This window comes from Alligator mississippiensis, unplaced genomic scaffold (assembly GCF_030867095.1).
Source record: "Alligator mississippiensis isolate rAllMis1 unplaced genomic scaffold, rAllMis1 scaffold_27, whole genome shotgun sequence".
In the NCBI taxonomy this organism is placed as follows: Eukaryota; Metazoa; Chordata; order Crocodylia; family Alligatoridae; genus Alligator; species Alligator mississippiensis.
In genome coordinates, this window is record NW_026775408.1 from 61,276 (window position 1) to 85,836 (window position 24,561).

The 24,561-nt window shown below is 45.6% G+C and overlaps 1 protein-coding gene across 6 annotated transcripts; it reads left to right on the plus strand.

Moving 5' to 3' along the window:
* The first annotated feature begins 3,543 nt into the window (after positions 1-3,543).
* On the plus strand, positions 3,544-21,081 carry LOC132247629 (glycine N-acyltransferase-like protein 3). Of its 6 annotated transcripts, none has more exons than XM_059720220.1 (6): positions 3,544-3,883; positions 10,083-10,185; positions 13,157-13,264; positions 15,004-15,130; positions 15,848-15,974; positions 17,204-21,081. In XM_059720220.1, the coding sequence occupies exons 2-6, from the start codon at positions 10,108-10,110 to the stop codon at positions 17,628-17,630; spliced, it is 867 nt and encodes a 288-aa protein (XP_059576203.1). In that variant the 5' UTR covers positions 3,544-3,883; positions 10,083-10,107; the 3' UTR covers positions 17,631-21,081. The 6 variants fall into 6 exon arrangements, with proteins under 6 accessions (XP_059576203.1, XP_059576207.1, XP_059576202.1 ...); XM_059720219.1 differs by lacking the exon at positions 3,544-3,883 and adding an exon at positions 9,512-9,795; XM_059720222.1 differs by lacking the exon at positions 3,544-3,883 and adding an exon at positions 9,512-9,795 and having other exon boundaries at positions 15,007-15,130.
* Positions 21,082-24,561: the final 3,480 nt, after the last annotated feature.

A 24,561-nucleotide genomic window follows, 5' to 3' on the forward strand; every position in this document is an offset into this window, starting at 1 on the left:
GGAGGTTATGGTGAATGGGAGTGTGGGATGGAACAGAGGTGCAAAATGCAATACAATGCAGTATTTGGTATCGAGGTAAGACTAGCAGACCCCTCAGTCTCTAATGGGCTCAAAAGGAATACTATGACTAATGTGTGAGGTTTAGTAAGCCTTATTTCATCTGCCATGCATCTGATAGCATTAGACTGGTTATGCAGCCTCTTCTTGAGTTCTCTTTTAGCTTGGCTAGGCTAGAAGGTCAAATTTCTGGAACCCTTGTATATAGCTGCAGATGACTTCTGAGCCAGAGTTGTATAATCTTCCTCTTAGATGATATATAATGCCATTGAGACGTGTCCTCCTGTAAGGTATGAAATGTTGTTTTCCTTAAGATGCTCTATCTTTTGTCTAGGAGGAGTTGGGCCCAAGCAGAATGAATCATAGAGCAGCACTTACTAGAATTTAGCTTTTCTGACATTTGGAGGAGAAGGAAAAGGGGGACGCAACAGGGAAAACAAGAGGTTTAAGGTACCTAAATGCTTTTTTCTCACAACATTGCTTTTATTGCTCAGCTGGATCAGTTTCCTCTGTGGCAAGAGAAAGTCTGTTTAACTCAGTTTGCTTGTTCCAATAGGGGGTAAAGACCAGCTTTGAGAACAATGTGAACAACCTTAGTTGTATGAATGAGGAGATGGAGTGCGCATTGTAATTATGTGCAAAGCAGATCATTAGCTGATACCAATATGGTCAGATTAAATGTCTTACTGAGCATGGAGAAAGCCTCCTGCAGGAGTGATATGCTCTTCAACCTGCTTCTTGAAGCTTATTTTTAACTATGCAACATGAGCCCCTCCCTTTCGGTAGGTGTGGCTATTGCTCCTTTTTTCCTTCCTGGTCCCACAAAAGGACAGAAAAACCAGTGTATTTGGAGCACTCCAGTTTCTCTATTGTTCCCCACATTAAAGAAGTTATTGAGCTGATGCTTTGCTATCTTGTAGCCCTACACGGATCACTGTAAGCCTGAACAACAAGCTACAATATTGACAGCAGGTAAATTATCTATCCATGTGCTCTTTGTGTCAGCACTGTATCCGTATTTGTGTGTATGTATATTTTTTTAAACCAAGAGTTGATAATATAAGGGTAGCTATATATCCAAGAATACATCATTATTGGTCTTATATGGAGGTTCATAGATTCATAGATTCATAGATGTTTGGGTCGGAAGGGACCTCAATAGATCATCGAGTCCGACCCCCTGCATAAGCAGGAAAGAGTGCTGGGTCTAGATGACCCCAGCTAGATACTCGTCTAACCTCCTCTTGAAGACCCCCAGGGTAGGGGAGAGCACCACCTCCTTTGGGAGCCCGTTCCAGACCTTGGCCACTCAAACTGTGAAGAAATTCTTCCTAATGTCCAATCTAAATCTGCTCTCTGCTAGCTTGTGGCCATTGTTTCTTGTAACCCACGGGGGCACCTTGGTGAATAAATACTCACCAATTCCCTTCTGTGCCCCCGTGATGAACTTATAGGCAGCCACAAGGTCGCCTCTCAACCTTCTCTTGCGGAGGCTGAAAAGGTCCAGTTTCTCTAGTTTCTCCTCGTAGAGCTTGGTCTGCAAGCCCTTAACCATACGAGTGGCCCTTCTCTGGACCCTCTCCAGGTTATCCGCATCCTTCTTGAAGTGTGGCGCCCAGAATTGCACGCAGTACTCCAACTGCGGTCTGACCAGCGCCCGATAGAGGGGAAGTATCACCTCCTTGGACCTATTTGTCATGCATCTGCTTATGCACGATAAAGTGCCATTGGCTTTTTTGATGGCTTCATCACACTGCCGGCTCATGTTCATCTTGGAGTCCACTAGGACTCCAAGATCTCTTTCCACCTCTGTGCCACCCAGCAGGTCATTCCCTAGGCTGTAGGTGTGCTGGGCATTTTTCCTCCCTAGGTGCAGCACTTTGCATTTCTCCTTGTTGAACAGCATCCTGTTGTTTTCTGCCCACTTGTCCAACGTATCCAGGTCTGCCTGCAGCTGTTCCCTGCCCTCTTGCGTGTCCACTTCTCCCCATAGCTTTGTGTCATCTGCAAACTTGGACAGAGTACATTTGACTCCCTCGTCCAAGTCACTGATGAAGACATTAAAGAATATCGGTCCAAGGACCGAGCCCTGCGGGACCCCACTGCCCACACCCTTCCAGGTCGAGACCGACCCATCCACCACGACTCTCTGGGTGCGTCCCTCTAGCCAATTTGCTACCCACCGGACCGTGCAGTCATCCATGTCACAGCCTCTTAACTTGTTCACCAGTATGGGGTGGGATACCATATCGAAGGCCTTCTTGAAGTCTAAGTATACGACATCCACCCCTCCTCCTGTGTCCAGGCATTTCGTAACCTGGTCATAGAAAGAGACTAGATTGGTCAGGCACGATCTGCCCGCCACAAACCCGTGCTGGTTTCCCCTCAGCATAATTTGCTCTGCCGGGCTCTCACAAATGTGAGCCTTGATAATTTTTTCAAAGACTTTACCAAGGATGGAGGTGAGACTGACTGGCCTATAGTTGCCCGGGTCCTCCTTCCTCCCCTTTTTGAAAATGGGGACCACGTTAGCCCTTTTCCAGTCCTCCGGGACTTGGCCCGTGCGCCACGAGCATTCGAATATTCCCGCCAGTGGCTCTGCAATGATGTTGGCCAGTGCCTTCAGCACCCTTGGATGGAGCTCATCCGGGCCTGGCAATTTAAAGGCATCCAGTTTTTCCAAGTGACTCTGCACCATCTCAGGATCTATGTATGGAAGTCTGGTGCCTTGCTGCTGCCTCTCTACAACCCCAGGGAGAGACTTGTCGTGTCCCTCACTTAGGAACACTGAGGCAAAGAACTCGTTGAGGAGTTCAGCCTTGTCCCCCCTGTCTGTCACCAATTGCTTCTGCCCATTTAGTAGGGGTCCTATTCCTCCCTGGGCCTTCCTTTTACTCCCAATATATCTAAAAAACAATTTCTTGTTGTCTTTACTTGGGTTGCCATCCTCAGCTCCATGGTAGCTTTGGCCCGTCTAAGGTTGATGTAGTTTGATGCAGAGCTATTCTGATATGGAAGCTGTCTGCATCTTCAATATAGAGAAAAGATGGAAGGAGAGACACTTGTTCACTTAGCACCCTGCGTAGAGATGTGCACATATGAAGGAAAGGGAAAAACAAAGTTTTTATTTTTTTTAATGATGGTGCAGATTGGAAGGTTTTAAAGCTTTTGAAAAATGCCAGATTAATAGTCCTGCATGATGGAAGTCTCGCTAGTAGCTGTCACAACCAAATTAAGTAGTGCCCATGTCACAAGCAAGTAAAACCATTCAAAACAGTTTTATTTTGCACTAGGTTAACTAAGGGTTAACAAAAGTTTTTGCCAGTAACTGCCTTTTTGCTGCGCATGTCAAAAAGAAATTTATAACTGCGACACCAACATGAAATAGAACTTAGCCTTCTGTGCTGTACATAAATCATTATAATTGGTCAGAGAAAACAGGGAGTAACCCTATGATAATACCCTAGCGAAGACCGCTAGATAATTGGCGATTCTAATTAAATTTATGACGTGGCGAAAAGCAATTGGCTAGTACACAAACAAAACCCCAATACACTTCCGCAAAGAAGAAGAAGAGGGGGAGAGCGACTCCGTATACACCTGGAGACCTCTGACATAGGCGTCAGAGTAACTGGCAATTTGATCACTTGCCAGTGCCGCCCCCCTCGCGACTCAACCCAATCTCAGACGTAAATCAGCGACCTGCCAGCTCGACCATTTTTCTCGCCGACCATTTCTATCCGACCACTTATGCAGACCGATCTATGAACTCTAAGCTGTAACTAACCAAGTATCTCTGACCTCCGTCTTTCACCACCTTGACGGCGTGAGTAAATAATCTTGCTTTACAACCGATAAGCGTCCGCCTAATTAATTCCACTCCGAGCATCACAAGTACCCACCTGACGGCCTTCTAAGGCCCCCGGACCGACCCTGTGCCGACCACTGCCCGGGTGGGAGTCAGGGAGGGCTGCTGGCCGGCTGCCCTGGGTCCCAACAGTAGCCATATAGAGAATAAGCGGTAGTGCAAGCATATGTTTCTCCAGGCTTGTCTGTTCAAATATCTTAGCACTGACCTTGGGGGAAAGGGGTACGGATGGGCTACCTTTGGTGTGTACCTTTACTGTTCAATGCCCTTGGCTGGTCTGTTGAGTGTGGCACTCACTCAGCCTTTTGTTGGCAGTCACAGCGTTACTTTGCATTATGTGTATCCTTGTTTACCTGCAATTGGATTGAGAAGTGCCTTGAGTCGAAGTGGAGAAAAAAAAATCCTGTTACAAAATGCAAAAGACGGAGTAAATTCTGTATTGATAAATCAGTGGAGTAAATAAAGCTTCACAGATGGCAGTGTGGGTATTTAGAATAAGAGGTGAGATTTACTCATGGGTAACTGATAAGAAAAACTCACCCCATTGCCAAGTGATCTCAGACTCACAAGTCAGAAATCATAGCTGGAAATCAGCTAAAGATGGTTGTGGGCCAGCACATCCTGCTCCCTCTTTTCCAGAAATTCCCAGCGTTAGGGTAACACTATGTGGATTTTTGGGGAGCATTGGATTTGCAGCTGAATAAAGGCATGACCTGTGGCTTAGCAGAGCTGCTGACCACAAGGCAGCGTGATATCTAAGCCAGCCATTTGCTTATGCTAAGTAACCATCTTAACTGTGTCAACCATTTTCAAGTGAGTCTGCATGCTGTGAATGAGGTCAAGTTTTAGGAATGTGAAGATGGTACAACCTGGGATAGAAAAACAGACTGGAATGTGAAAAACAACATGTAACTGGTAACAGAATCCGAGATGAACATATGCAAAAAGGTGAATGGGGATTGGTGAAGAAGCCTACAGAAGCTTCCAGGTTTTGGTCAAAGTCCGCCCATTGACCAAAGAGCAGGAGTCAAGGTCTTAGACATGCACTCATAGCAAAAAGACATGTAAATGAATGAAATGCATAGGCAATTCCATGCTAATGACGCAAACAGTAAATAGAGGCGGAGCTTGAGATGGGAGGAGAAATGGGTGGAACATAGAAGGGACAGAGGTGGAATGAATGTTAATGAATATAAACCAAAGTGTATAAACGTGGGGAAAAAACTATTGTTCAGTGCAGGTCCCCTGGTTCACGGGCTGTGTGTGTATGAGGGACCCTTGTCCGAAGCTGTCTCCATTCTGAATAAAGCTGTTGCGAGCAATGTGTGCTGATGTTTGCTCCCTGCCTGCTCTGGCTAATGTGTAACAGGACCCATGAGCAATTGGATCGTCGCCTCCCTAGTCACTGGGCGCCACATAGAGGCGGGGTCTAACATCTTGGTGTAGTCGGCAGGATTCGACACACATTTGGAGGGGACTGATCATCGCGATCCTACCAGGGCAAGGCCCAGCAGGCGTCCTGGGTTCCTCCCTTAGCCTCCCAGTTGCTCAGTTCCTCATCTCTAACAATGGAGGTAACAAATGCTCTGCCCAGCGGGGTGCTGTAAGGAGAAATGCTTTAAAGACTATGAAGTGCTTGGGTACTACGTAATAGGGAAATGGAGTTGGGGTCTAACACCCAGCGTTTAAAAAAATGTTGCAGTTATTCTTCAAATCATGTAGACTAGCATGGGCTCTGATGTTAATGTGAATCCTTTGTACAAGATACCAGGGCTATCAAGAAATGAAAGCAAAAGCTAAAAGCTGACTATTCCTGGGAAGAACTTCAAAGACATCAGGAATAATAATTATTTATATTTACCTCAACAAGTTAAAAGGCAGATGGGTTTGATCCCTGCATTTTAAGGGACATCTATCCAGAAAAACTATCAGAAAAGCTGAGAAGTTCTTTGGCAGTAAAAAGAGATATTTATTGAAATATTTTTCATTTCACTGACTTTTGTGTTCATTGCCTAGTTGTCCTATTTGTCTTTGCTGTATGCAATGTCATGCCTGCCGTGCAAAAGAAGCTTCTCCTTTGGCCCAGCTGATCTAGGGATGGCCTCTGGGGGAAGGACTTCTACCCCTGCCGTGAAATCCTGAATGGCCACAAAGTGAAGACATGTAATTAAACTGTGACCATAAGACCAGGATTGATCACATGCACAGTCTAAACTGTATTTTACTCCAGGATGTGTACCATCTCTATACTGAGTGAGAAATACTGGCAGGGCAGATTGTGCTGCTGAATTACTTGTTCCGAGGACAAATGAAAATCACCTCTTTACTGGAAGATTTCTTCATAATCCCTATTACGTAGTACCCGAGCACCTCATAATCTTTAAAGCATGTCTCCTTGCAGCACCTCACCGGGCAAGGCACTTCTGTTACCTCCATTGTTAGAGATGAGGATCTGAGCTACTGGGAGGCTAAGGGAAGAAATCATAGGAGGAAAACCACAAGGAGGATTTAGATGTCACAATGCTGGGCATTGCACAGCCTATAAATTAGGCACTTGGCAGCTTCCTGAAATTCCCCTGAGCTAGGGTCCTGGGCTCCCTACCCAAAATGAGAGTTACACACCAAAGGATAACGTTCACAAAACCCACCGCACACCAAGCAGGGAGTGGATTAAGTTAGCAAATAGGAAATATTCGTGCATCTACATGAGACATTTACTGCGGAGCTGCCTTATTAGGTTCTCAGTAAATGTCTCAGCATCTAATAAACTCTGCAGCAGGGTAGTATTGGTAAATACAAATAGTGCCCTGCTGCAGAGTTTTTTCATGCACAGCAGCACATGTGTACATGCTGGGGCACGAGGGTGTTTCAGGGCTGCCTGCTGGCTATCCCTACATTGAAGCACTCTTGTGCCCCAGCCAGCCCCTCCACAGCACACTGAACCCAGTCGAAGCAGCCCCAGGCTGGCAGGCTGACCCCCCTGCAAGCCTGGGCTGCTCTGACCTGGCTCAATGTGCTGTGGTCTGGGTGTACGTGTAAACGGTGCCCCTGGGAGCTTCCTGAGAACAATAAACTCCTGGGCAATAACCTCCAGATTTTATTGCTGCACATTAATGGCACATGTAGGTGTGTTCAACTGAGGAGAGAGTAGGGATTCAGGGGCCTAATTCTTCAGCTTTCACCGTGATGAGCTCTCTTCTGAACTAAGTTAGGTGTTGAAGCCCATTTTTCCACATTGAAGGTGGTGTTAGTGCTCCGGCTATGTTCCTATTGTTCAAGCATTCAGTGGTTAGGATGCTCAGATGGGATTTTGTATTGAATATTCAGTGGAGCAGAGACTTCAGCCCATTGAGTAGTGCCCTAACAATGAGGCTTTTGAGCCATATTTTGTCATTCTCTCTGGCTTATTGCCTAGTTAAGTATTTTACACAAAGTGGGCATGTCTACATGTGCAATTAATGCGGCTGAACATACTCTGACTCAATTTGAGCCAGCGTAAACTAATCTCAATGTCATTGTCTATATGTGTGTTGAAGCACAGTTTTTTACTGTGCTGCCGGATACCGCTTGTATCTGATAGGACTATCCAGCAGTTGCAGTAAATTTGTCTACTGTGCCCTAATTGCCATGCACGGGTAGACAGTGATGCTTTACTGCGCAGAAATTAGTGTGCTGCACAGCAAAGCATCTCGTGTAGATATGCCCAGTGGGGTGTCAGCAGGACGGGCTGAGAGAGAACCACCCCAGGAAGCCCCATCACCTGCTGGTTACATCCCTAAGAGGTGGGAAATGTGAGTTCAGATCTTTTCAGGCAGAAGAGAGATTTCAATCGGGATCTCCTACACCCCAGTTGAGTGCTCTAATCACTGAGCTATTTGGTAATAGTAAAGAAGAAGGCACCAGCTCTGGCTTGGTTGTCTGAGTGCATACGGGGTCTGAGTGCACCTACTGGATCAGGCCCTCCAAGTGACCTAGGCGCTAAGCAGCTTATCTCTGTCAAGACTTATGACTCTATACCTGAGTAAGAGCAGCAGTTTAGTTGCTTACAGTATTTATAGGGTGCCTGTAGATGTGCAGGGACACTGCTCCGAAGTGCTGTAATTACTGGAGCGTGCTAATTAACATGCTCCAGCAGCCTTCAAAATGGCAGAGGGGGCACTTTAACTAAGCTCATCGAACAAGCTTTAGATAAAGCAGCCCTGCCACCATTTGAAGCACAGGACGCTGATAACATGAGATGCTGCGGGCACTTTAATTAGGGTGGCTCTCGGACCCCCTCTATTTAAAGTGCCCTGTTCCCTACCCCTGGAGCATGTGTAAAGATGCCCATAGAGACTTAGGCACCAACATGGTGAGGTGAAGGTTTGTAAATGCCAGTCTCTTTCCATATATCGGTCATAAGGACTTAAGCCTCTTCCTGAATCTGCTCTGTTTGTGATTTACCGGAGGCAAGATGGAGCAGAAAATCGACTGCTTATTTCTCCGTGTTTTGATGCAGTGTTTTATTTAACTCTGTGTTAAGACTGAATCTTTTTAGCCTGTATTCTAAGGGAAGCAGTGAAAAGGACCTAAGTCATAGGCAAGAAACTTCTTGAAAAGACTAGCTTGCCTTAGGATATTGTATCTTGATTAAGGGTTCAGGTCTGTGTTCTAGCTGCACCAACAGGAAAACACACGAGCATCTCCTTTCTGACCATATTTGTCAAAGTCTCTATTAAGTAATGTTGTAAGCCTTTGTTTGAGGAGGGCATAAAGAGGGACGCAGCGCTCTGAGATGTGTTCCTCTGGCACCTTTGCTGAAGTTCCTGTCTGCAGACTTAATGAAGATCCAATGCCTTTTTGGAACATTGTCTCTGAATTTATAAGATCTCCCAAACAGGTTAGCCATCAGTTAGACATTCTCAGGATTTTAAGATGTAGATATTCCCAGTTCTAAAACTGCTTATTTCTGCTTGGAACAGAAAAGTGTGTGTGTGTGTGTGTGTGTGTATATATATATATATATATATATATAATCTGTATTTACTAGCAATAGTCACGATTAGAAATTCTAATAAAGTTTGCTTCTATGTTCGCTCCATTGAAGGACTCATTTTGTATGAGCACAGGCCTGCCAAAAGAAACCCTCTGATCCCCAAATCTACTTTAGTGGGGGAGGGGGGGGTCAACAGCTCTAACCACTAGACATTCTTCCTTCTCAAATGTAGCACTAAATCCACTCTATTGACAAAGAAATTTGAGTCCCAAAATACACTTCTGTCAGAACCCATTAATTAGATGCCTATAGCCCAGAGGAGAATTGGTATAGCACAGAGGAAAATTCCATGGGTTCGATACATATGGCATTGTTTTGCTGTCAATCATTCTGGTGGCAGTAACTAGGTCATGGAGGAGAATTCTGCTATGCCTGAACCAAGTAACCAAATGCTACAGTAGTGGAAAATTACAGTTTAGAAAAAAAGTTCTCGCCACTCATATGCAAATTCACATTATTATTGGCCAGTTCTAAATTATTCACACATGGCGACTAGCGATTGGCTTGCTAGCCGTATAAGAGGTTGAAGCAGTTCCGCCCAAGTTGGAGAACTCCACATACATCTGGTGGAGAACTCTGAGTACACTGTGGAGCCTAGCAAACTCCATGCATGTTTCAGAGCAAACTTAGCGGCCTGATCAACCACTAAGGACTCCCCGTCACCGACCCAAGGGGGCCTAGCACACCCCCACCCGAGACGTAAGACGACTGCCGGCCCGAACACCCCGAACACTTCTGCAGACCAACCAAACGAACTTTGTAATTTCTGCCTGACCCCTGTACCTTTTTGCAACTGTAATCGAAGCAAGCTTCTGGCCTGCACTGTACGAGCAGTGTAAGTAAACAACCTTTTTTGTTTAATCAAAACGCGTCAGTACCTGATTCCACTCCAAGCGTCACAAGTACCCGCCCACCGACTATGGCTCCTAAGGCCCCGAACCCCACGCCGCGGCTCTCGGCGGGAACTTCATACAAATACTCTGCAGTAGGTGATTATCAGGTATTTCCAGAGCAATTATCTATTACAGAGTGTGCAATTATCTGCTTTAGTCAGCCTCTCCCCACATGTTGTTGTAATGACAGCTGGCTACCCTGTGCTGCTTCATATCTGTTTCTACCCAGGCTTCTCCTAAATGCTTTTGGAAAGATGCCAGTACTGAAATGTTCCACAAAGCTACAGCTATTGGAAAAAATATTAATGTGGAGCTTCCCTGAATCCCTGAAGGTAACACAGATCTAATCTGCACCTTTTCTGTGCCATTTCGTTTGGGGAATCAGAATGCTATGCAAGATGGAAGCCGGGTGGGGTGAAACTTCTTTGCAATTACTGCTCCTTTTATACTGATTTGGCTTCAAATCCAGAAAGATACAAAATCCAGTGGCCGAACACTTTAACCTCCATTGGTGATGCATAGGGGGTGCACGCGCACCCCCTGAGCTTGGCAGTGCACCCCTGCAAAAAACTGCCGCTCGCCACCCCCCTCTTGCTGCCAACACCACTGGCGGTGTCTGCAGGCAGTCCCCAATCGCCGCTGGCTGTCACCGCCACTGCCGGTGGCCTCTGTGGGTGGTCACTGACCTCTAGTCAGTGCTTGCCACCCCAGCCCCCCCACTGCTGACACCCCTGTGGCTGCCTGTGTGAGCTCCCTGGTGGGCCGACCCCTGCTGCTGACACTGCCGTGGCTGCCTGTGGGAGCTCACTGCCGGCACACCCCCACCGTCACCGCTGCCTGCGGGCAGTTGTCATGCCCCCCCAGCCTCCAGGGGCATGTGGCGTTCATGTTAACCTCCCCAGATATTCCATCACTGACCTCACAGTAACTGTTCTTAAACAACAAAACTTCTAAAACCATAGGTGACACATAGGGCATTCACAGGGGGTGCATGTGCACCTCCTGAGAGCGAGCACTCTTGGCTAAAGTGATGGGCAGGGGGGCAGGCAGAGTGCTGGTGCTCCCCACTCCGAGAAGTGCTACTGGCACTTCCGGGCATGCCACCGGCCGATTGGCTGTGGGGGGACACCCCCCCACCACTGACACCACCATGGCCGCCTGCAGATGGTCCTCACTTGGCTTGCCATCGCCGTGCCTCCCCAGCCTCAGGAGGCACACGTCACCTATGTGTAAACTCCATCCCAAATGGGAAATTGTGGAACAAGAAATCATCCACAATGATGATTGTGGGTTGTGTTAATTATGTTCTCCAAAGAGACTCCAGATCAGTGGTTCCCAAACTGTGGGTCACAACCCCAAATGGAGTCACAACATCAGTGGATGGGGTCGTGGGCGTGGAGCTGTGGGTTGGGAGTGAGGGGCCATGCTGAGGAAATGGGGCCATAAATGGGGTCATGCTGAAGAAAAGTTTGGGAAGCCCTGCTCTGGATTCTTATCCCATCACCTAGACTAGTTTTTATAACTCTTATGTCTGGATTAAGAGCTCAAATTCACATGACCTGGACTATTTTTATAACCCCTATGTCTGTCAATGGATGAATTGCTTTGTTTACTACTTCTGATTTCTTCAACTTATCTTCTCCTCTCCCAGCCTCTCCGTCCCTTTGCTCCCCATCTCCTTGTATTTAAATGATTTTATTCCTTTCTATATAGTACCCCTGCTCTCTGCAAGTCCATTTATAGCATCTGACAAAGTAGGACATTGCCCATGAAAGCTTAGGATCTCTGAATGAGTTAGTCTGTAAGGGTGTGTCCGGACAAGCACTGCAAACCACACACGCTGCACATGCAGGTATTTGCTGCACTGTTAATTTGCAGCACAGTGGGGGTTTTTTATGCCAGGACATCCTGGTGTAAAAAAAAAACCCACGTAAAAAAAATGCAAGGCTGTGCACATGGCAGCAGCATATGCCACCCAAAACCAGAGCGTGACTGGCTGGAGCCACAGTCTAGCTGCCGGCCAGGCTCCATGTGCCTGGATCACCAGTGCTGGAGCTGCAGTATGCCCCTAGGACCTCAGGTAGGACTGCAGGGGCCAGCTCAGGTGCTGGCTCCAGCCTCCCCTACCCCACCCAGGGTAACTTGCTGTGCGCCAGAGCATGCCTGCATTTGCATTCCCCAGGGACAAGTGACAGCAGCACAACTATGTGCCACTGCTGTTTGTCCCCAGGGAAATGCATGTGCGCGCTCATCTGGACGTGCCCTAAGGTGCCAGCCTGCTCTGCCTTCTGCCTGACTTAAGACTAAGATGGCTAACCACCCCTCTGGGCGTTATACAGTTTTTGTCCTGGGGGTGAATATCATGTTTCAGTCTCCAGAGTTGTCCATCTGGTAACTTTTAGAACCCCAAATTCATATTCCTTAAGAACAGGACCTCCCCTCCCCCACAACTAGCATAGGACTAGTTATGCCAGTCAGGGAAGCTATCATCTGATAGTACTGGGTATGACCCAGTGGTTAGTGTATATAGGTTGGGCTTTTCCTTTTTGTGGCTGATCAACAGAGAGTACGGGTGCATCCTCACATGCAGGGGTGTGCACTTGCAGTGGCAAAAATAGTAGCAGCACAAATTTGTGCTGCAGTGTATGCCCTTGCATGTGTGCTTTGGTGTAGGGCAAATTGCCCTGTTTCAGGGAAATTGCCCTTTCCCCACTTCTCCTGCCTCCCGGCCTGCTGGAGGAGCCAGGGGACAACTAAAGGAGTGGAGATGCTTTGGCCAGTAGCCACAGCATCTCGCAGGAGGACCAAACCTCCATGTCTGCTGATGCACGTGAGAGGAGTGTACATGTGCTGGTTTTTTTGTGCCATTTGTTTTTGCTACCGGGATTCCCCAGTAGAAAATTTGCCCCTCTGCTGCAATTTTCCAGTGCAGGGCACGTTTTAACGTTCCAGGTGTGCTGTTTGTGGAGCCACACAAAATGTAAAGTTTCAGTCTCCAGAGTTGTCCATCTGGTAACGTTTAGAAACCCAAATTGACATTCCTTAAGAACAGGACCTCTCCCACAACTAGCGTAGGACTAGTTATGCAAGTCAGGGAAGCTATCATCTGATAGTAGTGTAACCCAGTGGTCACTGTGCATGCAAGTTTGCATGTAAGTGCGGCACCACAAACTGGACATGCCTGCACATCTGGCTGCAGCCTAGGGTTTGTTTCAGAGTCTTATTCTGTCACTCTGGATGGCTGTATGTGCTGGGTGTCCAAGGGTAAGCCTCAAGCCTTTATCTTTGCTTCTTATCTGGCAGGTTTATGGAGCTGTGATGAACATAAACCGAGGGAATCCCTTCAGGAAGGAAGTGGTGGTGGATTCATGGCCAGATTTCAAAGCTGTCATTACCCGGCGACAGAGGGAGGTAGATCCAACTGGTTTTAGTCCAAGTTCCAGAGACGCTTACAAGATGTGGATCTTGTTGTGACCGTCTCTTCTATTAGCATCTTGGAAGAGTTGCGTGGGCATACGACCCTGAGGAAGAAGTACAGAGCAAAACCTGCACTCTCTAACACTTTGTGGAGTATGGCTACACCACAAGCTTACCATGGCAGTCAGCAGCATGCTTCAACATGCAACAATGATCGGTGCGTGTTGCTACTTGAACCAGAAGTTGTGTAAATTAGCTCACCTGCAGTTTTGTGAAAATGACTACACTGCTTCTGGTTCAGGGGAGTGGCTGGTGTGCAGCAGCACCATAGGTGTAGGGAGAAAAAATTATTTGGGGGGGCTGATCGTGCGCATGCATGCACGCACATGCCCCCACAACAGGTAAGTGTGGGGGAAGTGGGGGGAAGGCATGCACAGCCAGGGCAGCGCATGGGATGAAGCTGCAAGCCGTGGGGGCATGGGGAGGGGGTGGCGGCTCCTGCTGCTGCAGGCACCCTGGGAGGGCATGTGCCCTGGATCTGCGCATGGGGCAGGGCAGGCTGCCACTGGGCTGGGGCCGGGGCTGTGCCGCGCTCTTCCCAGTGCGGGGTTAGGCCATGCTGCACTTGGGGCAGGCAGCGGCAGTGCTGGGAGGAGGGTTTGGGGGGCTACTGTGAATTTGGGGTGGCTGCAGCCTCCTCCACCCATAGCCCCCATCCCAGCGCCACTGCCACCTGCCCCAAGCACAGCCGAGCCCAGTCCCCCCATCCCCCACCCCGCTGGGAAGAGTGGTGCAACCCCAGTCCCAGCCTGCAGTGGTAGCCTGCCCTTCCCTGTGCAGATCTGGGGGCACACGCTCCACTGCCTCCTGGGGTACACATAGCAGCAGAGACATGCCCCCCATACCCCGTGGGACTGTGCCCCCACAGCTCGTAGCTGTGTCCCATGCCCTGCCTCACCCCACCCCGGCTGTGCAGTGCTTGCCCTAGCCCCAGCCCCACTCCCTCTCTCATTGCTGTGTGCGTGCCCCTCCCCATGTCTCCTGCAGCTGCCAGAAGCTCACGGGGCCGTACTGCTGCCCCATGTTTGGGGGGCTAATCCCTGTTAGCTCCCCCCTTCTGCCACCTATGAGCAGCACAGTGTGTTCTGAGCATGCTCCCTCCTGCCATGGTAACTTTGTGCTGTAGACATGTCCTTGGCTCAGTCCTGGGAACCCATGTGTTTCTCATTAGTGGGACTTGCAGAGATAAATGTAGCAGGTTAAATTAATCTTTGCTGGAAGTAGATGTGATGCCCAGTAACATCAGCGGACTCTTGTTTATGCCAGGGCTGGTTTGGGCCCATCTCTACAAGACAGAGAAAGGGACCAGAAGCAGCTGGCAGCAAAATGCACCCAGAGTACTCCAATATCCAGGAGACTTAAGAAGCTGCCACTGGATTCAGGTTAGGTGGTCACCTTGGAAAGGTGAGGTCTTTCGTCCTACACAACTATAAGCTGTTGCAGGGATACGAATAGCAATGAATATCTCAGTTTTTCTACCTGATCTTGACATTCACTGTGGAATTACTTAATTACTTTCCACCATAAAAATCCCCCAAAAGAATGTTTTAATTCGAGAAGCCTTGAAGATCTGATTATTGGATCTTTGGTTGGGATATCTCTGAGCTTTGATTTATTAGATAAAAGGTAAAGGAAGAATGTTTCTTAGCAATTTAATCTATTCTTCTATCCAGAAGGAGGTGGATGACCGTGACCATTACACCAATGCATATGCAGTTTTCTACAAAGACTTACAGGCTTACCGGGAGCTACTAGAAGAGAGAGACACCATCGACTGGGGACAGATCTTTCAGCTACAGGGTATAAACTGATGTAACACATTCTAAGGGAAAATAGACCCTGCCACTGCATTTGGGATAAGGATTCCTTGTAAAGATGTGAAAAGCAGGATGCAGGAAAGAAGTGAGTCAGGCACAACCGTCCTGGCTTTTGCATTTCATGCCTCCTGTAGGTTTCTCTGTCATTTGGTCAAATTCAGCTTTCAGTTATATGGGTCCAAATCCTTGTTTCATGAGATGTTTATTTTTTTCATAGTCTGTTCTCAGTTAAAGCCACAGATCCCTAGAGACTGTTTGGCTAACTAACATGTCACATGACAGTAGTAGATGGCTCTTTAATCCAGTAAATAAAGACATAATGAGACCCAGGGGTTGGAAGCTGAAGCTCGACAAGTTCGGAGGAGAAATGATGTGCAAATGTTTAACTTAGCTAGGGGTCAGGTGGATACTCTGCCCATTTAAATCTTACAATCAAGACTCGATGTCTTTCTAAAAACATACTATAACTCAATAGGAGGCAAGAGCTAGAGATATAATTACTGTGTGAGGGTCTGACATGCACTGGGCAGGAAATCCTAGGTAGATGCTGTGATGGCCCTTTTTGGCCTTGATATCCATGAAGTCAAGAAGAAGGTGTAGAAGGGGGCGGACATTTTGAATAACACCGAGACCTTTAAAGACGTCAGATGAACAAATGAATTCAAGCCTTGATGTCCCATATTTCTCTTTGTACACACAGGGCTCCAGGCAGGAATATATGAAACATCCAAAGCTGTTGCTAGGTCTAAGCAGGTTGATGTGAAAGTATCCTCCTTCCAGATGGTTATCCACCCAGACCCTGACACACTGCCAGACGTCAGACTTCAGTATGTCCAATTGCATCCTTCCATGCTGCTATTGAAATAGTAATATGCAGACTACTAGGTCATTAAACCAAATGCTACATGAAAACTAACACAGTTGGAGGGCTGGAGGTGTAAAAGTTCTATTTTCTTATCCATCTTCCAGTCTTTTTATTGACCTATATCACTCTTCTGCTATTGTATCTTCCAGATTAAATATCATTCCTCTTTCTCTTCTCTTGTCACATGCATGAGTTCCAGAAGTCTGTTCTCTTTTCATCTTTCCCTTTTTTATTGATGCCCTAATGTTAAAAAATAGATGCATTTTTCCACAGGGACCTTCCAACACCACTTTGGAGCCTATCTTTTCTCATGGTCCCTCCATAGGTTAGATGTCTGTGAGACAGCAACATTTTGCAGTGTTCATAAGAAACAAAGGCTTTCTTTTTCCTAGATGTAATTTCTCAGTAGTGGATTCAGAATTCACTGAGCACTCCCAAAGCTGTCCCCCACATCCAAGGCATGGAGGGAAAGAGAACAGAGAATTGTATACATTTGGCTTTAAGAGACAGTAAGGCATGTTGCTATGTGTCCGCTACGATTGAAGTTTCATTCAGACACATCTCCAGCTCCCTCTACTGGGTTCTGGATTGGTGCAGTCCAACAAACATTTCTTGTGCTGAAAATGCTATAATTAAAATCATGCCTGAAGGACATTTAAAACCTGTGCATTGACTACTAGATTGCACTTGGCTCAAGCATAATCCTTACTTGGCCATTGGGTAGATAATAACTGGACTTCACCAGCAGCAATGGCACTATTTCTCTCAAGCAGCTAGCCTAGCTTACCCAATCTTCTTTTATTCTGTTTTTTTTTTTTTTTTTTTTTGCAGTGTAATGGGAAACCCATTCATATTGAGAACAATGGCTTTAAATTGCCTTTGCTCTCAGAACTGTAGGTTTATAACTTCCTAATGCCTTTAAGTAACATAAGCATATAATTGCCTTTGACTGATTCAGACCACAGGTCCATCTTGTCCTGTATCCCGTGTCTGTCAGTTGTGGAGTGGATACTGAAAGGGAGACTGAACTGGGTATGACCAGGACTTTCCCCCCGTTCCCCTCACTAGCAGCCTCCAGCATTTAAGGTCTAGGAAGTTCTGGTTCAGAGGCTTAAAACTCCCATGCTCAGTGGTTACCGATGCCCCTTTTTTCCAATAATGTGTCCAATTGCTTTCCTGTACTTTTCCCAGGATGGACCCAGCACCGAGACTGGCTTCCCTGGACATCTCCCATGCCAGCCTGCTCAGTGAAACCTGGTCACGGGGAGGCACTGAGCAATGCCGGAGGTACCTTGCTAACCTCATTTGCTGCTTCCCCAGCATCTGTGTCTTGGATGACAATGGACAGCCCATCTCTTGGGGTCTAACTGACCAGTTTGCCACCATGATTCATGGTTATACCCTTCCAGAATACCGCAGAAAAGGTTATAACCGGCTTCTTGCTACCATATTATTTAAGAAGTTACATAGCCAGGGCTTTCCAGCTCAAGGTAATGTCCTGGAGAAGAATGTATCTTTTAAAGCATTGCTGAAAAGTATGAATGCTCAGTTTCTTCCCTGCCAGTTTTTCAGAGTCATCCACACTCCGTTGTGTTTCTTAGCTATACCTCACCTATAGTCCTCAGTTACAAGACCTGAGTTAGAGGTACAAATGACTGAGTTTTATAACACTCACTCACCTGCTCCTTTACAGGGCTTACTAGTGAAATTCAATGGTCTCTCTTATATGGGAGATCACCTTACATGATTCTTTTTCTGGCCATAAAAACCTATGAAACTGATATATCCAAATAACTATTCAGGACTTGATAATTCATCAAATCAAACACAGATAAGAATGGATTTAGGGCTACTGTTTTGCCACTGCAATTCAACCATACATGCATTTCCTCTGACTGAAAAATGATTCCTCTAGTTTTCCTATCTGTGTTGTATATTCATTGTCACAATTCTGGGGTCAACGCTAGCTCTGTCCCCTTCTCTGTCCCCTGAGTTCACCCCTTTTGATTCTTTTTGTACCAGGCCTTGGATTACAATCCCCTGCATATCACCCCTGTTTTACATCAGCAAGTCTGATATATGCCCAGACCACCATTCTGTTCCTTCTGGGGCTGACAGAAGTAATCAGTGACCAAGCAGCCTCCTTAAAACAAAGTATCATTTATTTAGAATAAAAGCATTTTAAAGGAAACTTTTCTTAGACAGTAAAATAAACAACGTGCATATCTAGTGCACCCACCTTCCACATGGGGATCCTAGAAGCAGTAAATTGCTATAGACTTTGCCTCTAGATTGTTTCTATATCAGCTTTTGCCCTGTTACACTTATCTGCACAGCCCCTGGTATCTCCATTCCCTCCCTACATCCCACTGCCTGCTTCTGAGTAATCAGGACAAATTAATTGCCTGCAGTAATTTGTCCCAGTAATTCCAATTGTAACCATACAATGCAAATCAATGGTTTGCAAATCTTTGGAAGCAGAATCCTTGAAGTTAACAGCTCTGTCCAGTTTCTTTCAAGGCTGTACTCAATATTCTTATCTGGGAAGTCACTATGTTGCTTGTCTGTTGATTCTTTTCATAGCTTCTTTTGACTGCATAGCGGTTTTGCAATCATTACTGTAATTTCATGTTTGGTAGCAACCAAGTGATAAAATAGTTCTACCTCTTTTATTAAGAAAGGTTGTAAGAGTTGTTCACAGAACCTAAGAACTGAAACTCGTATGTGCCAATCCTACTGCCGGAGAACTTGAACTCACGTGTGTCAGCCCTACTAGCAGTAAACATATTTAGCAGCAATACACTGGAATACTGGAAAGGTAACTATATCAGCCTTTGTGCATTTGCGGACAGATCTGCTCATCTACATGCCCAAAGAACGATACAAGGATAAAAAATATGCTCAACCATATGCAAAAGAACTAGATCTCAGGTGCTTCAAAGGTTTCACAGCTATGATCTTAAAGGAAGGGATTATGATTCTTTCAGAAGCTGTTACATTTAAATAAATTCTCCTCAGGCAGTAAGATAGCATAGATCCTCCTTTAAAAGATGCTTCATATGAGAAAACTCCCTACGTGAATACACCCAGGATAATTTTTGCAATCGCACTTCTGTCTGGTCTCACAGTACCTTACCTGTGCTGTGCCATACGCATTAGGGTCTAATTTCTATTCAGTCCTGTGCTTAATGGGTCTCATTACACTGCAAGAGCAGAGATTTGACCTGCTGCATTTGATCAAAATTCTGCATTGTTCTGCAATATTGTTTTTTCCTATGTGCCACCTGCCACATTTCCCCCATTTTATTGCATTTCCGGGGATTCTGATTCATAGGAGGAAACCTGCTTATAAATGTAAGACTATGCATAGAAGAACCGAATCATCTTTCTATAGAATGAAAATATTTTAACATGGTAGAATAGCCACTGGGCATGAGGCCAGTGGGAGAAATTACTGTGTGTGTAGAGTTCAAAACTGGGTCTTTCATAAGACTGCAAGGATTTAAAAAATTCTCAATCAGCAGCAATTGGCAGGAGAAGTGGTAAATTAGGTGTGTATGAGGGTAAAGTTCTATTATAAGCCTCTGCATAGATACTGAAAATACAAGTAGGACACACATAGGATAACCGAGGAAACCCTCATAAATTCCTACTAAAAATTACTAGGTTACCTAAATTCCTTGAATTTGGCCCAGATGAAGAGCGGGCTTATATTTAAAAGGCCAGATCCCACTCCACCTATTAGGCGCCTTCCTGAGATCTAAGCTGATCCCTGCTTATATTTCTGGAGAACGGTTTATACTAAAAGTGGGCAGATCATTTTCTTTCTTGCTGTTTCCTGTGATTTCATCTTAAAACTAATGTGATGATATGCTACAAAAGCAGGTGAGTTAATGCTTCTTTGGGGATTTGAGCAAGAAAAGGTCACCCTTAGGCGTCTAATTAGGCACTGAATAGGATCTGGCCCAAAGTTGCTTGGGTATTACAAAAAGCACGATGTTGCCCCAGTTTAGCTGAGCCCATACCACTCTGTCTATGAGCACTCTATATTAGTCTAAACCTAGCTATATAGTAGGTTGGCATATGAAATAATATGGAATATACCAAACAATTGTAATGGAAAGGAAGATTCAGTGGAGAGGGTGTGAAGCTGGGATGTGGGAGAGCTGCTTCAACAGCAATCTTTCTGGATGAATCACTTAAGCTCTGATGTATTTAGGCACATAACACCCACTGAGGTGCCTAAGTTAATAAGAATCCCATATTTAAATGTACTGGAAGATCTTGCCCTAAGTCTCTCTAATAATGCCTTGGTTTCCATTCTGTAAAACAGACCCTTTTGTACCAGATTAGGTAAGCATATTAGGACTGAGAAGTATTCAGATATCATGTTAATGGAGTCAAGTATATATATATCCAAGATAAAGAGAGGTCCTGTTATATTAGACAAGTTTTTTGAAATTTTAAAGGATAGCTTACAAAAAAATCTTGTAACAGGTATGTAAGCTGCCTGTGTTCATTATAATCCACACTTTCAGAACGTATCACTTTATATGTAGTGATCCAGAATCTTTGTTGTTACTAGGGTTAGCAAACCAGTCAATTGACTGGACAAATATTTTCAATGACTGGTTAAGTGACTGCATATTTTTTGACTGGTCAAGGATTCTAGCATTTCTACAAGAAAAACTACAATTTTGGAGTTTTTTTGACAGAAATATGAATTTTTTTTACACATTTCTTAATGGAAAATTTGTGCTTTTTCTGTGTATTATTTGGACGTATTGATAATTGTTTTTACAATTTTTGACCAATATTTGACTGGTGAATTGACTGAACTTTATTTGACTGGTCAAATACCGAACCCTAGAGCTAAGTACACCCCATCAAAAAGCCCAAAGCTGAATTGATTCAGTCTTTGCAGGTTAGTCTAAACTGCAGAGATTAAACTGACTAACAAGTGAGCAGACATTTACTTTTGATTCAGGAAAATGCAGCCACATGCCTGCAGTGCCTCAGGTTAGAAGTAATATGCAGAGCACTAGGTCATTAAACCAAGTACTAGCGCATGGCTCTCTGGCTGTGTGTTCACTTCCTCTTCCTGCTGCCCCCAAGGTGTCTGGGATTTGCAGTCCACAATCACAGCAGTGGGACTCTGCAGGGTTGCTCATCACTTACTCTTCCTGCTTCCAAGTGCCTCTGGGATGTCTAGTCCACAGTCACAGCCATCAGTAAGTTTGGCAGGGCAGGGCAGGGCAGGGCAGGGCAGCTCTGTGGGGGAAGGTGGAGTTTAACCAGTCTAGAGCTGGGGTTTGCCTGGCGGGGGGCAGTCCCTGCCTTTTCCCCTCCCCAACCCTTCTCTGCTGGAGCAGACCACCCAGCCCAGCCCAGTCCAGGGCTGGAAAGCATGCTAGGATGCTGGGGGACTGTGATTTAACTTGATCCAGGAAGGGGTCTGGGACAGAAGTTTCATAAACCAGTTTGACCCAGATCAGTTAAGTCCAATACTATATTCAACCAGGTTTATCTTAAACTAGTTTTAGCCACTTTGGAACTGGCTTATGTGCACTAAACTTCTGTTCTGTTACAGATTTAAACCAGTTTCTGATGACTTAAACCAGTTTACATGTAACTTCTGTCCTTAGCCTAGTTGTTACGATAAATGCATTAAGATTTTTCTAAGATTTTACTTGACCAAAAATATTATTTAAAATATAAAGATAAATGTATATAGCTTAAAAGAGCCAGGAAGTGTAAATATTAGCTTGATGTAATGAATATATCAAGAAATATTTTCATAATATTAGATTTATTCACATCCTTTTAGAAGTCTTTCTCTCCAGATTTTCCCAAAGCATAGGCTGGAATCAAAGAAAGCCAGCTTGAGAACAGTGAGTGGTACCAGGCCAGCTAACAGGGGAGTGTGGTTGGGAGTTTGCCTTGGCTGCAATGACAATATTTTTTCACTGTAAATTTGCTGAGCATCAGCAGGTAAGGATGGGAGAAGGGATTTCTAGTAGGAGGAGGAGTGGTTTTTGGAAAGATGACTACAGCCCATCTTTGATCAGGACCTTTTTGGCAATCTTAGACACAGTAAGCTGCATATGAGTCTACAGTGTGCCCTTGTTATGAAGAAGGCTAACGACATACTGGGCTGCATTAGTAGGAACATTGCCAGCAGACCGAGGGAAGTGATTCTTCCTCTCTGTTCAGCACTGGTGGGCCCAGATCTAGGGTACTGCGTACAGTTTTTTTGGACACAGATTACTGTGTCCAGCATATTTGTAGATGACACCAAGCTGGGTGGAGCTGCAGACATTTTGGAGGGTAGGATTTGGATTTAGGGTGACCTTGATAAACTAGTGAAATGGTCCAAAATTGGGGTGGAAAAATAGCATACACAAGGAGGAATGACTTATTCGGCTGTAGTCCTGCAGAAAAGGATCTGGGGGTTACAGTGGACAATAAACTGAATATGTGTTAACACTGCTCTTTTGGGGGGAAAAAAAACAACAAACAAACCATATAACATATTATGCTGTGTTGATAGGACTTGCTTGAAAGCCAAGGAAAGTGATTTTTCCACTCCATTCAGCACTGGTAAGGCTTCACCTCTAGTACTGTGTCCAGTTTTCAGCACTGCACTTCCAGGGAGACACGGGCAAATTTGAAAAGGTCCAGCAGAGCACCACAAAATTGATTAGAGGTCTATGAAAGATGACTTACAAGGAAAGATTGGAAGAACTGGGATTATGTAGTCTGGAGAAGTGAAGACTGAGGGGGGGATTTCAGAACTAACTTCAAATTGTTGGAGGGTGATTATTAAGGATCATAGGAAAGTAGGGTTGGAGGGACCTTATGAGGTCATTCCTGATCAAGGCAGGATCATCCCTAACAGGGCTGTGCAAAGCTTCGGCTCACGATTTGGATTCAGAGATGATTTGGATGATTTGGAGGCTGAATCTATTAATCTGAATCAAATTGCTGGAAGCTTTAGGCTTTTCGAATCGATTCGGAGCTTCCGTATCACTTTGGAAAAGATTTGGAGCTGATCTGGCCATAGAATATAATGGGGAATCAATGAAATATCTATATCTTTGCTGTTTTTTGTCTGATTTGGATCAAACTTGCAGGGATGGTAGCCTATGCTGAGAGCATGAAGCTTGCCAAGTTTCAAGAAGATTGGTGCAGGGGTTTGGGGGGAACTGCACCCCAAATTCCTAAAAGCAAAACTCATGTCATGTGTATGTGTTACACCACGGGGGGGGTGGTGGTGAAAACTGCAAGGATGGCAGTCCCTGGTGAGGCCACAAAGCTTGCCAAGTTTCAAGGAGATAAGTGCAGGGGTTTGGGAGGAACTGCACCCCAAGCTGCAGACAAGCAAAACTCGTGACATGGGTGACACTGCGTGTGTTAAGGCACAGCAGGGTGAAAGCTGCAGGGATGGTGGGCCCTGCTGCAGCCAGGAAGCCTGCCAGCTGTCAAGGAGATGGGTGCAGGGCTTCTGGATTCTGGGGCCCTGCACCTCTAGCTGCTGACAGGCAAAACTTGTGCCATGGGTACTCTAAACATAAGCTATCACTCCTGCACGTTTCATCTAAATCAGACTAAAAACAATAGAGTTATAGATATTTCATTGATTCCCCATTATAACCTATGGCTGGATATCCAAGGCAGCTCTGAAGCTTTGGAGCTGCTTCGGCCAGATTAAAGGGGAAACCTAGTCTGGAGCTCTGGATCAGATCCCAGGCATCCGAAGCGGCTGGGTCCGAAGCTGGATCTAATAGCTGCCTACTTGCACAGGCCTACTGACTAAACCATATCAGCCAAATGTCTGTCCAAACTGCACTTGACAATTTCCAGGAATGGAGACTCCACTTCTCCAGGGGGCCTGTTCCCTGCTTGACCATCCTCAGAGTCAGAAAGTTCCTTCTAATCCCCAATTAAATTTCCTCTGCTGCAGCTTGAGGCTATTGCTTCTAGTCTGTCCCCTCCAGCCACAGGGAAAAGGCTATCTCCATTCTCTTTATAATCTCCCTTCAGGTTGCTATCAAATCTCCCTTCAGTTGTCTCTTCTCCAGACTAAATAACTCTAGTTCTCCAAGCCTTTCTTCAAAGTCAAGCGTTCCAGACCTTTAATCATTTTGGTGTTCTCCGCTGGACTTTTCAATCAGCTACAACCTTTCTTGAAGTGCAATGCCCAAAACTGAGAACAGAACTCCAGGTGAGTTTTCATGGGTGCTGAACAAGCTGGAAAAATCAGTTCCTTTGGTTTCAGAGATATTGCTGTTAATACAACCCAGAATGCTCTTGGCCTTTATTTCTTTTTTTAACAACAGGAGCACATTGCTGGTTTGTATTCAGCTTATGTTCCACTATAACCCCCATGTTCTTCTCTGCACTCTTGTAACTGAGCCAAGCATTCCCCAGTGTGGATGTGTTTATACAATAATGCCTTCCCAAGTGCAGGACCTGGCACTTGTCCTTGTTAAATTGCACCAGATTGATTTTGGACCATTTCTCCAGTTTATCTAGGTCATTATGGATCC